Genomic DNA, 16,623 nt, shown 5'->3' on the forward strand with positions numbered 1-16,623 from the left:
GGTAGCCGCGCGCGCGCGCGCGCGCTCGATTGAACGATTCGCCGAGCTCGAGTGAAGTGTGATTCTTTTTTAAGTGTAAACTACTTGGAAGCGCTCAGTGAAACGCGATAACGCGCGGTACCATCCACTTAGCCGCGTTGGCGAACGATTCGTTCACGTGACAGGTTAACTTGTAACCCGTCGTTCACCACCTCCTCCTCGTCGTCGTCGTCGTCGTCCTCGCAATCGTAGTAATCTCCATTAACGAAACTTGGAATCGTCGCGATCGTTGGAACGATCCTGGGACATTGTACGAGCGACGCGAAAGAAGTTCGATATCGATTCGCCTCGGTGGAGCCACACATGCCAGTCACTAGGAGTAAATATTGGAGGGCGTACACGAGCGACGACAACGTGCGATAATAAAAAAGGAAGCGTTCCGGGAGCGGTGCAGGCCCGGCGTGTGATGACCGGAAGTAGACAGAGGAACGGAAACAAGGGAAGGCAACGAGTTCGCTAAAGATGCGTGGGCTGGTCGGGCCGGAAGGGCTGGGGAGATCGGTCGCGATGTCACTGGCCTACTGCTGGTACCTTTTGATCCCGGTGTACCACGTGCTCGCCGTGACCAGCGAGCTACCGCCTAGGCTTGATCTACCGGAGCATTGTTCGTGGGACTCGAAGCAGGATGGCGCGCTGACTTGCATCCACCGTTACGCGGGCAACGACTCCCTCAGGACGAACTTTTTGCAGGCGACCAGCGAGTACGTGACCTCGATGAACGTCGTCTGCGAGGACGCGGACTCGCTCGAGAATGGTATACTGAACGTGGACGGGTTCGTTCAGTTGTGGAGATTGCGATCGTTAAGGCTGACCGGATGCAAGCTGGTGCACTGGCCGGCGAAAGTTCTGAGCGGTCTGCGGGATCTTCGTAATTTGACGATCAGAAGCTTGAACGGGCGTAAGAGCAAGTACAGCTTGGAGCTGGAGAGCGGGGCGTTCGACTCGGTCGCGCAGATCGAGAAGATCGATCTATCGTGGAACAACATCTGGCAGATACCGGAACACTTGTTCTGCCCGTTGTCGAACCTGTTGACGTTGAACATCTCCTGGAATATGCTGAAGGACATCACCGAGCTGGGTTTCAGGGATATCGCGGAGAAGCATCCGAGGCGTCAGCAGGAGTCGACCCCGTCGCCGTTCCCGTGTTCCCTCGACGTGCAGTCGTTGGACCTGTCGAGCAATCAAATTTCGGTGCTGCCCGCCTACGGATTTTCCTCGCTGAAGAGGCTGCGGGTGTTGAACCTATCGAGCAACGCGATCGCGATGGTAGCGGACGAGGCGCTTCACGGGCTGAGATCCCTCGAGACGTTCGACCTTTCCGGGAATCGAATCGTCGCGTTGCCGACGGAAATGTTCCGGGACGCGGCCAAGTCGCTGAAGGAATTACGTCTGCAGAACAATTCCATCAGCGTGCTCTCGCCCGGGCTGGTCGCGGACATGAATCAGCTGGTCGCGTTGGACCTGTCGAGGAACGCGTTGACCAGCTCCTGGTTAAATTCCGGCACGTTTTCCGGTCTGATTCGGCTGGTCCTCCTGAATCTCTCCCATAATCGAATCACTCGGCTGGACCCGGCCCTGTTCAAAGACCTTTACACCCTGCAGATATTGAATCTCCAGTACAACGAGATCGAGACGATCCCGGCGGAAACGTTCGCCCCGATGAGTAATCTGCACACGCTAGATTTGGCGTTCAATCGATTAGCTTACCTGGACGCATACTCTCTGAACGGTCTGTTCGCGCTTTCCCTCCTCTCGCTCGATTCTAATCAACTCGAAGGTATCCACCCGGACGCCTTTCGGAATTGTTCCAGTATGCAGGACCTGAATCTATCCGGGAACAGTTTGGAGGGCATACCGTTCGCGTTGAAGGACATGAGAATGCTGCGTACGCTGGACCTCGGCGAGAATCAGATCAGAAGCCTGAACAAACCCGGGTTCCGCGGTATGTCCAGCCTGTACGGGCTGCGGATGATCGGGAACGAGATCACGAACGTGACGATGGAAGATTTCGCGGAGCTGCCCGCCCTTCAGATCCTGAACCTGGCCAGGAACAAGATCGAGGTCGTCGAGGACGGTGTGTTTTCCGCGAACCCCGCGTTACAGGCGATACGGTTGGACTCGAATTTGTTGCAGGACATGTCGAGCATGTTCGCGAGCGCGCCAGGCCTTCTTTGGCTGAACATGTCCGACAACATGATCGCGCAGTTCGATTACGGTTACCTGCCGGAGAAATTACAGTGGATGGATCTGCATAAAAATCTTATTATGGATCTCGGGATCGCGCCACAGGGCATGAGATTACAGACGCTCGACGTGTCGTTCAACCGGCTAACGAGGATACACTCCAAGTCGATACCGGATTCCATCGAGCTTCTGTTCGTCAACGATAATCTGATACAAACGGTCGAGCCGCAAACGTTCCTCGACAAGAGGAATCTGACCAGGGTCGATCTCTACGCGAATCAGATCGTCAAGATGAACCTGTCCGCGTTCCAATTGACGCAGGTGCCAGCCTATCGGCAATTACCGGAGTTTTACATAGGCGGCAACCCGTTCATATGCGACTGCACCACCGAGTGGCTGCAACGTATCAACTCGTTGTCGCTGAGGCAACACCCGAGGGTGATGGATCTCGAGTCGGTCTACTGCAAGCTACCGTACGACCGTCACAAATCTTTCATACCGTTGCTCGAGGCGAAACCCTCCCAGTTCCTTTGCATGTACAAAGCCCACTGTTTCGCGCTCTGCCATTGCTGCGACTTCGACGCCTGCGACTGCGAAATGACCTGCCCGGCCAACTGCACATGCTACCACGATCAATCCTGGTCGGCGAACGTGGTGGACTGTTCCAACTCCGGGTACAAAACCCTCCCGGGCCGTTTACCGATGGACGCCACCGAGGTCTACCTCGACGGGAACAATTTCGGGGAATTGAATTCCCACTCGTTCATCGGCCGGAAGAACCTCCAGATACTATACGCGAACGACAGCAACATCATCGCGATACGGAATCACACTTTCAGCGGGCTGAAGCGTTTGCTGGTCCTTCATCTGGAGAACAACCAGATAAGCGTGCTAAACGGCGTGGAGCTGATGCCGTTGGAGAACCTGAAGGAGCTCTACCTGCAGAACAATCTTCTGACGTACATCGATAACGGGACGTTCCTTCCGCTACGTCAGCTGGAAGTGTTGCGGCTGGAGAACAATCGGCTCGGTACTTTCGCCGTCTGGCAGCTCGGCCAGAATCCGTATCTGGTCGAGATCGGCCTCTCCAGCAACCCGTGGAGCTGCGAGTGCTCTTACCTGGATCGGGTGCGCGAGTGGATGTCCTACAACAGAGCGAAGATCAGCGACTGGAGGACCGTCACCTGTTCCCTGGGCGTGCCTATCACACTTCCGGCGAACGAGTCGGTCATTAATTGCGCGGCGTTGACCGGCACCACCTCGGTCATCGAGACGCGACCACTCGAGACTTATCTGCCGCTACTGCTCGCCACTGTCGCGTTGATCTTCACGATGGTCGCGTTGGTGTGCGGCGCGTTCAGGCATCGACGCACGCTGAGGACCTGGGCGGCGAGCAGATGCGGCCTCAGAGCGTGTTACAAGACGGCCGCGTTCGAGGATCAGGAGAAACCGTTCGACGCCTACATCTCCTACTCGGCTGTGGACGAGGCGTTCGTCTCGACGATTCTGGTACCTGCCCTGGATGTCTCCTACCGGTTGTGTTTGCATTATCGGGACCTCGGAGCCGGCAGCAACGTGGCGGACGCGGTGGCGGAAGCGGCCGATTCCTCCAGGCGAACCATTCTGGTATTGTCGAAGAACTTTCTGCACGGCGAGTGGGCCAGGTTCGAGTTTAAAGCGGCTCTAAGGGACGCTCTGAAAGGGAAGGGCCGCTCGGTGATCCTGCTGCTGATAGGCGGCGTGTGTCCGCGTGATCTCGACGCTGATCTCAAAAAGAGAATCTCGTCGCACACCGTGCTGGTGTGGGAGGACAAGTTGTTTTGGCAGAAGCTAAGGTTCGCCATGCCAGACGTGTCCCCTGTTTCTGTTTTGGAGAGACCACTGCCATTGCCGCCGCCACCACCGCCCCCGGCGCAGTATCAATGGACGTAGAATTGCCATTATTTAGGTAAGAGACTTTATTTAATCCTCTTACGCTTCGCTACCGATGGATGCTTCCGGTTTTTCTTCCCCTTCTCGTTTCTGCTCGTTCGATGGAGCACGATGGACACAGCCGGGAATAAAGAATAGTCGAGACAAACTGCGACGGGGTGTAGAATTATGCCGAGGTAGACTCGAAACTTGAACCGAGACCGCCTATTTACATAAAACGTTTGCCTCACTTTTGTCCCGTGGTTACTCTGTAAACGAACAGAATTTGTTGATTCCATCCTACGTCGACGTCGAGTTTAAACGTTTCCGTTCCCTCTCGAGCGAATAAATCCAGGGGCAAGAAGTAATTTCGCTGTTCATCAGCTCAGTCACTCGTGCTAGATTTTTATTGCACCGTTCATCGCGTCCCGCGTTCCGTCTAGCTTGTTAAGATCCCGGTAGTTCGCGGTTCGATCCGATTTATGGGCTGCACTTAAACCAATCGAATCCGTTCGTAAAATCTGAAACACGTTCGTACCAACGCGACCGTCTCTCTCTCTCTCTCTCTCTCTCTTTCGCTCCCTGACGGCAATGCTCTGAAATTATATATCATTCCCAAATGACAAACTAACGAGTCTGTGTAGCCGTACCATTGAACGCGGGCCTCGACCTGTGGCCCGATTTAACGCCGGCAGATTTCGCGCCATTGTGAACCGGCCATGAATGGGGTCATCTTCGGACGGGCGGGTTTTGCGGGAACATATGGACCGGTTCGAAAGTGTACGAGCCGGTATTACGCGTGAAATTTGTCGCCGTAGCCAGGCCAGTTGTCGTCGAGTTCAATTAGAAAACTCTATTGATCGATCTCGCCCCTGCCCCGTGCACGGCACGGCTCCGCAACAATTCTCACCCACTCGTCAATTAAGTCGCCTTTATCGGATGGCTCCCTGCCAGCGTGTAAAGGAACATAGTCAAAATTACATCACCCGCGCTCGTCCCGTGTACCGGCATTACCTTTTATCGATCACCAGAGGCGTCGTCGTTAACGTACTTAATTCGATACCGAGCCTCGTCGCGCGGATGCACGACAACCTATACGCGCCCCTCTGTTCGCCTCGCTGTCTTCGCGATATTGAATTTACAAATGACAAGATACGACGAGCTCACAATTTTTCTTAATTCCCAACGTGGAAGGGTGCCAAATGTACCAGCATGGTCCGGCCGTTGGAAGGACACTGCGCATGGGCTAAAGTAATTCCTTGGGGGCGGTGTGAACGAGGGGTGGTAAATCGCGAACGCTCGTTCGAATCACGCATCGCAGTCAGCTACAGTTCTAGCTACGATGGTGGAAGGAAATTAGGAAAGCCGATTGATCGGCCGTTCGAACCCCTCGCCGGGAGTTGTGCGGCGACAATGGCCAAACGCACCCTCCCGCGCGCGCGCGCGAGAGACTTCGTCCCTTTTATTCGTGTCAGGTGGCCGTTCGCGTTCACGAGAACCAGCCAGACCGCGTTAACTTTCCGTGACACGCTTCACTTTCAGCCGTTCGGCTCCGGCTACGTAGCCGGTCGGTCAGCGGCCGTTGGTTGCGCGGGTGATCCGATGGATCGGAAGGGAGGCTGTGCCGTTCACGGACCCTTTTTATCCGGCGCATTCACGGACTGCGCTGCGGACGCTTCCATTAACGGCTGATCCGTTGATAAGCCGCACCGATACGGGGGGCCGGCTTTTCTCTCTGAAACCCCATCCCCCCTTGATCTAGTCGCCTTACGGTATTATGCAAGGAGCACGCTTATATGTATACAGAGGCGAACAATGCGCGAACGGGGACCGCTCGCCATTCTCGTATCTTGTCATTTTCGATTTCGGGGGAAAATGTTGTTATCGTAACCACCACGGAGGGATTCGCGAAAATATAGCCCATCTTATCGGTTCCATCACGCGTTCCCAGCCACTGATACGGGTAGACAAATGCTTGTAAATTCGTTCGCAGCCTAGGTGGAAACGGTTTTCCCGTGAAGATTTTAGTGTCGAAGAACGTGGATGGTCCTATTTTTGTGTCCCGTATATCTGAGGGGCGGGCGATTTAACTGTAAGCAGAGAGAAAGAGGGAAAGAGGGTAATTCACGACCTCTACAGTCTCTTCTCGAGTGGAAAGAGAACGAAAGAGAGAGAGAGAGAGGGAGAGAGATGAAGACGCTTTGTAAGATCAGCTCGAAAAAGGCAGACGGTAACGGAGAAGCTAGGGTTTCGTCAGGCTCTCGGCCAGGGGAAAAAAGGATCCGCGCGCTCTTTTTACCGTGATTTATTGCACGCCATACGCGTAGCGGCGCGGGGGTTTTGTTGTCAGTTTCGATTTCGGCTATGATGTACGAGTCAGGAAAAAATGGGTTTCCATCGATTGGCCTGTCGTAAGCTACTTCATGGCGCGCGAGTGCGCGTGTACACCCCCGCGACCACTCTCTCTCAAATGTACCGCGTAATTTAGTCCCATAATTCCCTTGTATTTATGTGTTTTCCAGCCAGAGGCCAGAGGGTGGGACGGAAAGGGAGTGTGAGAGAGGGAAAGAGAGATATATATATATATATAGAGAGAGAGAGAGAAAGGGAGAGAGGGAGAGGGGAACAGAGGGCGCATAAAGTGCGCGGATAAAAATTGCCACCGCGCGGGATCGCCGGTGATAAGTGGTCTTTCGCCGTCGATCGTCCGGCTCTCGAAATACGTGTCCTGCCTCCTAATTGCGCGAACGCCCGGCGGCCGTTTTCGTTCGCGTAGCAAACTTTCACCGGGGGAACGAAAATCTGCCCAGTAATCCCCCCGACAGACAGACGGGGAATAGCGGTGCTCGAACGGAAAAAGGAAAAGTGAGCGCTCGCACGGGGGCCGACTGTCTCGAGCCGTCCGCCCATCGAAGAACAGGTAGAGATCTACAATCGCGGTGGTACCTGTTCGTCGTCGCCCTTTACATTTGTACCTGACAACGGCTGGACCGAAACTGGAAGACAAATGGGACTACCGCCGACCTTGCGTTTTCCCTGGCCCCGAAGGGATGTTAGAAATTAAAAGAGGATTTGTAACGGCGGTTACGTTCGTTTTCCCGCGCACCCTCGCCGAGCCGGTGGGTGGTCGTTTCGTTGCGTCGCTCACATTCTCGAAACGATAGGGAAACGAGGATCGTCGCTTCTGCGTGCTCGTGTCACGTTTTGCGAACAAACGAGCGGAGGTTGATAGACTGTAGCAATTTTTAATCGTTGCGTTTGTAAATAATCGAACTTTCTCGGACCCGCCTCGTCGGGAAGGCGTACTCTGTATGTTTAATTTAAGAAGAGTCGAACGGACAGCGAAACGGATAAGTTAAAGACTGCGTGGAGACTGTGAATGCAATAAACGAAGAAGTTGCGAAGGAAGAAAAAAAAAGAAATAAAAAAAGAAAAACGGTTGTTTCTCTTTTAATTAATTCCCGACCGGATCTCGTTTCTCCTGTGGACCTCTCTCTAGGATATCTCCTCCATTACGCTCTCTTTCTTTTCCCTCTCTAGGCGGGGACTGCATTTAGTGCTGCTCGATTATTTATTTAGTCGGCGACCGTCAGACCCGCTCCAGAATTAATTGAAAGAAACCGCAAGCCCGGGTGTACGCTTCTTACTCGTTAGACGTTTTCTACGCACATTACGCAAATTGCGCGATAAACTTTACGATCCGTGGTGGGTACTTGGATCCGGGGGACCTCGCGCGCCCGCGCCACGGGCTTGGCTTTAATTACACGCACACCGGAAGGCCGGCGTCATTACCTCAAAAACGGCCTGGCTCCAGACACGCTGTCCGGAAGTGTAAAAAAAGAAGTGTCCTCCCGAAGGCGGGAAATAAAAGGGGAGTGAAAGACGGAAAATAAACGAACGAGAAGTACCATTATCCCGCTTCCACGCTCATCGGTCCGGAGCCGCTGTAGATCACGCTTAAGCCCCTCATAAATTTCAATAAATCTATTAACTCGCGACGCATTTACATAACAAAGAGAGGATATCCTATCGCGTCCCGTGTATCCGTCCGCGTCGATAAAAACCGTATCCGCGCGTACGTACGTTTCCGATCGTAAAAATATCGAACGAAATAGAGGAGAAAGAGAAAATACAACCCCGCCGTCCGTACGTCATCGATCGAGGACGACGGAGGAAACGACGCGGCTTCTCGCCTCTGTTCGCTGGAAATAACCAACTGTTCCGTCGCGTTATTCCCGTTCGTTCGGCCGTTTCCACGTCAGGGATCGCGCGGACAGGAAAGACGGGTCGGTCCGACGTATCCGCGTATCGACAGCCCCGCTATTGCATTCTCAGATTGGCGTATCAGCCCTCGCCCCGCTGCTGTTGTCCGTTGTCCTCGAGCGAAATGCACTTCCGTGCGCCGTGCGGGACTCCGCTCGATCCTCGATGCCCTTTTATTGTCGGTTCGCTGTTTTACGAGGCCACCAGGCCCCCGTCATCCCTTCGCGAGCTCGCCGCGGCCCGCGTTTCCGCCCTCCGGTCTCCGCTCTCCGCGTTTTGCCCTCCTTCGCCGCGAATCCCTCTCAAAGCCGCTCTCTCCGCGAGCATAAATGTAACTCGTGGTATACCGCGAACGAAACGAGTGAAATAAGCCGCCGGTGTTCCTCGTTCCTTCGAAATCCATTTCACGTTCACCGCCTCTCTCACCACCCTCCGCCTACCCTTTCGGCTCTCCCTCGCTTTTGTTCCCGCCTCTCTTTCCTACCTCTTTACACAGGCGTGAACCTGTTCGAGCCGCGCTCCTCGACGCTCCAACCGAGCGGCAGATCGGGAAAACGTGCACAGATATCCGCTTCCTTTTCGACGGCGTCTCGCGCCACCCCCGTGCCAGGCTAGCGCCGCGTTGCGCCGCGAAATGAATCGCGTCGCCTCGAATGAATGAGCGAATAACGAGCGACAATCCGGTGCGCGATTCAGCCCGGATAGTTAAACGTGGAGTCGATGGGACGCGATGAATGGGTGTCTGCGCGACGGGGCTGACGATCGTTATGGAATTTGAGGTGAACAATCGGGAAATGGGGGTGTCACTTTGGATTCGACTAGAGCCAAGCATCGCTCCAATTAGGAGAATGTTTTTGACATCGCGTCGAAGTTCGCTCCGCGTTGCACTCCAGAAGCTACCGCGTACCGATTTTCAAATGTTTGCTTCTTAATCAACGTGTCAGACAGTTGGAAAAAATACGCCTAGATAAGAATGTCATAAAACGCGCACGGTACACTTAAGACGTTTCAAGAAAAGAGACATTTTTCGAATACAGTCGTATCGTTTAAACGGAGTAGGTGAAAGTAACTCTCGGTGATACTCAAGGGTTAACTGGTCCCTCCGTGTATGTCGATCCACTCGCAGCTGTTTCACGCAAAATCGAACTACCCCCTCGTAATGTACGAACAAATTTAACACGGCGAGTGACATAATTGAAATCACATCGAGCAAACAAGTGGTCAAGGGCTGTCTGCGAGCCAGTCGCTCAGGCTTTATTAAAAAATAAACACGAAAATCGCGCGAGCGTCAATATTTGGCCTGCCCTCGCGCTCATTATCCACCCCCGTTGCGAGCGCTCTCAATTAACGTAAAGGTCAACGTATCCACAGAACTGTGGAGAGTATTCATCTTCGATCGAGGCTACGTAACGTGCAATCTTCTCCTGCATAGAACACGTTGTTTCACAATTGCGCTACCCGCATTCTTAGAAGTTCTACTAATCTTATCGGACACGGTGTTGCGTCCGTAAAGCACCTGCATCCGCGAGCGGTGTTTGAGCAGCGAGAATTTTTATGGCGCTTTTAGAGTCCCGTGGTTTTTTTTCGAGTTCCACGCAAGTACACAGGCTCCCTTCACCGCCTCCTCCCGTTGGCGAAGTCGTTAACAGACTTATCTCGGTGGCGTGTTTGGTCAATTTGAAGAAGCCGTCTCCTCCACTTTAACGCTCGACGATTCCTGTCGTGGATCTCCCCCTCCCGGTTTATACACCGGCTAACTTCGTCATCAGAGTGCTCCTTGCGTCTTACTTAAGAGCTACTTCCACTTTTAATACGCGCTCCTCGCTCCTTTTTATCTTATCGAGCTTCTTTCCGCGGCCCCCACGCTTTTTCTATTAGTTCCAGCTACCGTCCTTTTCCGCGTCCCGTCTTTGTGCACCGGGAGGCCCTTGTCCGCGCATCGTTTTCAACTAACGGACGGAACGAGGTTAGAGCGCGTCGCTCTCGAAAGCCTAGAGCGCGATTACGTCCCTTTTCTCGTCCCATAAAATACGAAAGTAATCGCGAGAAAGCTTGTCGTTAGCTTCGCTCGGTCGCGCCCGATGTTGCGTCTCGCCCGGAAAGCTGGACCGGATCACCGTGTTTAATCTAATCGTCGCTTCTTTATACAGACAGCATTCCTCTCGCCGTAACGAGTAATTACTCGACACGTTCGATCGTTTTAAATCTCCGGTATCTTATCGAACGAGCCATAAAAGCGATTCGCCCTGTCCTCTGATTATCTCGACGAGATCGTTCTCGAGACTTCACCGCCTGTCAGATTTTTTTCAGCTGCTTCCCCTCGCGACGATCGCTCCTATTTCGATTCGTTGCTTCCTGCCTATTCGTACTGCCTCCTCCTTCGTTCAGAGCTGCTTTAATCGTCCAAGTGGTAACGCCACGCGGAAGCTACAAGGTCGCTCCTCCACGCCCCAGGAAAATATATTACATTAGACCTTTTCTCCGCGAAATTTTTCACGGCCCGCGCCCGTCGTCCACGTTGTATTTTTATCACGGCCAGTGTAATACGCCGCCTCGTACACACACAGCTTCCGTAAAATATGGTTACGTTGATTACATTTTTTTTTCTTCGCTCATCCCTCCACCGTTCTCGTCTTCGTCGTCCTTACGGACCATCCCCTCGACGAGTTCTCGTTTCATCGCGCTGTTCCCCCTCGCGCGTTCTTTCCGTTGATGCAAACCATCGGACATGACTCACCGGAAAGGGACTAGGAACTTCCAGTGGATTCACGGCAGCGTGCGAGAATCGATTCGTTCCGCGTTAAAGTAGTCTCGAGCAGACGCAAGATCGATTAATTTCATATCCTTCTATCAGTCGGTTCCTCGAAATCGGTCCCGCAGAACTTTCGGAAAAACATCACGGCGATGTTACACTTACAGCAGTGGCGTATCGCGAGCCAGTTGAAATCCGAACGAAGAGCATCGAGGAACGAGAGCCAACCTTTTTTAAGTAGACTCCCATCCAGCGGATTCGATTTCACGTGTAATCGAATCTCGAACAAGTAGATTCGAGCTTGAATAGCAGAATAGCGGGTCGATCAGGCTTGGTTGATTTTCGTAGCACGCTAAATGCAGAATTGATTGCCAGCCACTCGCAGCTCGAGCGTTACTTTCGCCGGATCCGGGTCGCTTCGAAAAAGGAATCCCCAAAAATCGGATCCGTCCAGGAGTTCGAAATCAGCTCGTCTAATCCATAATTGAACAGCGCCTCTCGCGAGTGGCGCACACTGGCATCCGTCGAGGCGAAACTTTCGTACCGGAATCGAGTCGGATTCGTGAGTACACATCGAACTTGGTTCCGCCTCTGGTTACACTCACCGGTTGCTGTTGCGAAACGTCGACGAACGTACGAGGGGCACAGGTTTATTTGTACGGTCCGAGGTACAGAGGGGAGGAACGGGGAGGAACGAGGAGCGGAAAAAATGAAAGGAGAACCACGTAGAAAACGGCGGGGAACGGAAGCGCGCGAATGAGCAACGCGGCCAGCGGAAATAACAGACTGACCTTAACGCGGCCACTGGCGCAAACTTTCAGATGTTATGAGTGTAAACTCGAGGCGCACTATCGTCCGGCCCCACCGGCCAGATACAACCCGGCGCTCCGTTTTATTTATGAAACGAAAACATTCCCGCTGGCCACCGCCGCGGAATAATTTTCCCGCGCCCCTGCACCGCCATCGCCGCCGTTTCGAATTAGCCGCGTCCGGCTGCGTTTCGGTTGATACGGAAAGTTATCGTTGCCTAGCCGCCCTCCCGGCTCGCGGAACGTTATTACGTTCCCATTCCAGCCAGCTGCTTGCTTAACGAATCCGTCGACGAATACGCCGATGTAATTTCCATTGAAATTCGTGTCGAGCCGCTGGCGAAGAAGAGAGCCGCCTCTATACACCGCCGTTGACGTTAATAAAACGGGGGATTAGTTTCGCGGAAATTCGAAAGTGTTCGTCAGATTCGACTCGACGGGCCAAGCTAATCCTTGGGAACTACGTGATAATGGACGAACCGAGGGTGCTCTCTCGATATGCGCGGGCTTGCCTCCACTGTTCGCTATTAATATTCGTTGCCGGTAACCCGGAAAGTGAAAAGAAAATTGGTTCCACCCTTGGTCATCGAAATTAAGCCGCATCCGGATTAACCGTGATGGTTAATCCTACTTCAAATACGACTTTCTCGCGCAAAATCCGGCCACCGCGATACGCTCGCCCCCCTCTGGCTCACCCTCGGAAATTAGGCCAGCACCCGTTAACAGCTGCGACAGCGTGGCGAATTCCGAAACGCGATCAATTTATCAGGGAGGAACGTGACTGGACTTAAGCATATGGCCGATTTAACGATGTCAGCTAGGAAACTGGATCCATGACCGGTCGTGGCGGTCAGAGATTATGCGTTTACCCGGGATATTTTCCATCGCGACGGAAAGCCACCCCCCTCTGTTGAAAACGCTGCTGTTAAGAGAAAGTGATCGAGGAAAAGGGGGAGATGTCGTGTATAGGAGAGGATAGAAGCCAATTATCAGCGGTACCAGCGGTCGAATTCGTCACGGGCGTTACATTGTAACCGAACGCGCGAGAACGGCGGGGGGGAGACGCGTCGATGAATACGTTCAATGGGGGCAGAAATTTTTCGACAGTCGGTCCGTTCAGGTCTCTCTTTATCCCTCTCCGCGACCAGTGCGGCTTTTGTACAAGCTTTTCCGGGGTTTCAGACCGCCAGACCCTCTCTCGACGCTGCCACTCGATGATTTTGCCAGTTCACCCCGGGACCGGACCAACCCCTTGGCGTTAATTACTTTCTCGTTTTTTGACCGGCCCCCGTTCACCGATTTTTCCTTTGTGCCTGATTAATGGACGCGGTAAATGCTCGCGTGCAACCGGCGTCCGCGAGATTGACAGGCCCGTTGCGAACCCAGAGGGTAGGGCTCCGCGAAGCGGATGGTAATTTTTTTCGCCGCGAAATTCTGTGTCCATTAAACCGTCTGGACTATAGCGTTACTCTTTCATTTTTCATTCGTCTCCCAAGCAATATCATCTCCTGTTGATGGGATTTAAAGGAACACGGTAAAAAAAAGTAGTCGCTCTTTTCTTTTCGTTTGTACATTCTGACAAAATCTCTGGACTTTGGAAAAGCGTAGAGGAGAAAGTAACAATTGGATTTGTATCTCGAAAAAACTGCCACAGTTGTACCCGTTCTTTCCAGCGGAGTCCGTCGAAGAAAGCTGCGAGTATCGACTTTAAACCGCGGCGCGGTCGTGAATTATTTACGAGTTTTCGCGAAGCCTCGGCCATTTAATTCATACGGAAGGAACGATAATATCCGCGAGGGAGGACGAGATCGCGCGGCAACGGGTACCGCGGTCCGCCATTGTCACGCCCGGCGACGAGTTTGAAAAGGACAATTTTTCAGGGCGCTTTGCAATTCGTCGGATCTAGGACGGAAGACGAATGCGACGGTGCATCGCGGCGGATTCCTTTTCAAACAAACTTTTCGGGATCGCGGCAGCCAGACCAGTCAGCCGGCGTTTTCCCTCCAGCATCGCCGTTTTCAGGCACGGCTTCCTCCTTAACGTTCTCTTGTTATTTCAATTGCCGGCACTCTACCTGTCATCGAAGTGTCAGCCCTCGCTCGGCCCGTTCTCAAAAGAGCAAAACGCCACGGCGGAATTCTCTGCCCACCCCGCGCTGTCCATTCAAGGGATGATAACCGTGAGAGGGTCGAATGCAGTCAGCGGGGCAAGAGCTCGTCCTCGTCCTTTCTTCGCCGCCCTGTCGTCCTTTCTTCCATTCTCCGCTCCGCCTTCTTCGTTTCCCCGGGTCCCCTTTCTAACGGGAGAATCCGCAAAACGGATACGGCGCTGGCCTATCATAACATCCTCGTTTTCACGGTAACAATGTCGGCGTAACGAGACGTGCGACGGGAATATCGAATGCGGTAGAGTCCAAGGGACAACTGGCTTGAACAGGAATCGAAGATGTTCCTGAATTCTCTCTTCCTTTTCAGAGCTTGTATACAGATTGTTCGGATCGGGATTTCAGCGAACGCTTTAGACCAGAGAACTTGTAATTCGAAGAGGAAGAGCGCGTGAACGCGTCCAGCTAGATTTATACTTTTATTAGATCCTGCGAATTTCACTGGCAATTATGTTCCTCTCGGTATCGTCCACGGTATTAACACCCTCGGCAGTCGTAATTTTTGCAATCCACCGCGCGCCACGGGGGATCACGAGAATTTTACCTCGAACGATTCTATTAAACGACGCCCGCGCGCAATCGGAATTTCGCCGGTAATTTCAAACGGGGGCGAAGGGCGGCGTCGGTTGGCGAGGAAACGGGGAACTTCCACTGCAGCTTGCGTTTGTTTCCTTACGATGGCTTCCAAACGTTAAATGCATTAACGTTCAACAATGGGCGCGAGTGTGTATAATCATTAGCCAGGGTACAAAAGCTTCGTCGGGCGAGCTTTGTTCCGGGGACTGCCGTGTTACGTTGCCCGTGCGTTTAATAATGCCAGACAGAATCGGGCAATCAGAACGGTGTCCACTGCAGACGGTGCGATTCCTTCGTTAAATTAAACTAAACTGCTGTGTACCAGTTGTGTAAACGGTATTAAAAAAGAAGACGCACGCTCGACGAGAGTCGGGTCCCGCCTCCTCCGTCTTGGATTAAAAATAATTGGAACGGCGGGGAAGTTATGGGATCGCGTGTAAAAAGGTCGGAGGATCGCGGGGAACGTCGAGCGTGATCGTTGGAGACCAACAATCGGACCGTGCGCGATGCTTAATTAATACGGTGTCGCGGCTATTATTATTTTCTCCGAGCTTGATATTAACTCCAGGCCATTGTACACGCGTCGTAAAACTTTCTGTCCGACGTCCTACACGTACCTTATCGATATCCCCGGCTTTTATCTCCACGGTCTGGCGCACAATGGGAGCTGCTCGCGCACGGGGAAACGGTACAACGGGGCATTCGATAATTTGCGGGTACGCGTAATCGAATAAGAAAAGGGAGAGGAGATAGCGCGCGGAATCGTAGTGGACGTTCGACGGCGCGAATTAACGCGGCGGAAAAGGGTTCCATGGGGCGGTACCGTGAACGGGAACGACGCCGAAGGCGGAGGTGAAAAATCCGAACGAGACGCTTACCGCCGCCGGCACCACTGGCGGCCGTCATTAGAGACTTTGAGGCAGCGCACGAAATTACGCGTGGATCCCCCTGTATGATCCTCGCTTTATTAAATCTACCGTGTAATTTTCGTTCCGATCGTTCCTGTTCCACGGACGGACGCACGCGTGTCTCTGTCCCATTAGATGGCCCCCGTTTCTCTTCTACTTTCTCGTTACTCTATTTACTTCTGGTTCCCTTTCTCGTGGATACCTGCCCGCCGTTTCGAAAAATTGCACCGGATTATTAGTCAAGAATCGGTACACGCGATCGTTATTCCTCGTTAATTGGAGCGAGAAATATTTCCTGCTCTTCCGGCACGTTTCTAGTCCACTGGTGATATTCGAGTGTTTGTTCGTACCCCTGTTCAATCGAAAGAGACGTTTCGTCGAATCTTCGCGACAATCTTCGCCTTCTACGTTCTTTCGTCTCTATCCTTCCCGGTGCTCCGTTAATTTATTCAGCAAACACACGTACGCACACGCGCGGACACGACGAGGAAGAGTTCGATCGGATGGAGCCAGCAGGGGGAAGAACGTAGCCGGCTGTAATTCAATGGAAAGAGCCTAAATCAACCTCCGCGAGAAATCGATAATTTACGGCCGCAATTCGTCACGGGTTCGTGTTAATTGTTTTTAGCCGTGGCCGATGGTTGATCCGTGGGACGTGGGTCATTAAAGGGATAACCTCCGTCGGTCCCGTCTCGAGCCGGATAGACGAATCCTCGATCATCGTTCCCCGTGGACTTGGTCACGGTTCACGGTTCGATTCATTACGCAATCGTCTACGCGGCGCTCCGACTCTTTGGTAGCACCGACAATGGGTTGAAATAGCTTTTCACGAGCGCGGAAACCGAGCAACGATTTCCTTTGGGCGCGCGTCGAAGCCGGCCAAGCGAGGTGAGAATATCACGCGACCCGTTCGAATCGATTATACGCTCGCCCCGATAGTTTCGACACGTTCGCGAGAGGGAATTGCTAAGTAAAAATTTAAAAAGGCTTCATTAACAGAGAGGGCAGAGGGTGGCC

General features: G+C 53.0%; 1 protein-coding gene across 2 annotated transcripts in view; it reads left to right on the forward strand.

The window, feature by feature from the left end:
- The first annotated feature begins 232 nt into the window (after positions 1-232).
- The window catches only part of Toll-6 (Toll-like receptor 6), a 42,576-nt gene continuing 26,185 nt past the window's right edge, over positions 233-16,623 (forward strand). The window contains exons 1-2 of one of the 2 annotated variants that reach the window (XM_076896108.1): positions 233-4,171; positions 6,657-6,767. In XM_076896108.1, the coding sequence (XP_076752223.1) occupies positions 502-4,155 (3,654 nt within the window). In that variant the 5' untranslated portion in view covers positions 233-501 and the 3' untranslated portion in view covers positions 4,156-4,171; positions 6,657-6,767. Of the gene's footprint in view, positions 4,172-6,656; positions 6,768-16,623 lie in introns of those variants that run through there. The other variant, XR_013101903.1, reaches the window with a different exon arrangement.

Source organism: Xylocopa sonorina, chromosome 6, assembly GCF_050948175.1.
Source record: "Xylocopa sonorina isolate GNS202 chromosome 6, iyXylSono1_principal, whole genome shotgun sequence".
Lineage (NCBI taxonomy): Eukaryota > Metazoa > Arthropoda > Insecta > Hymenoptera > Apidae > Xylocopa > Xylocopa sonorina.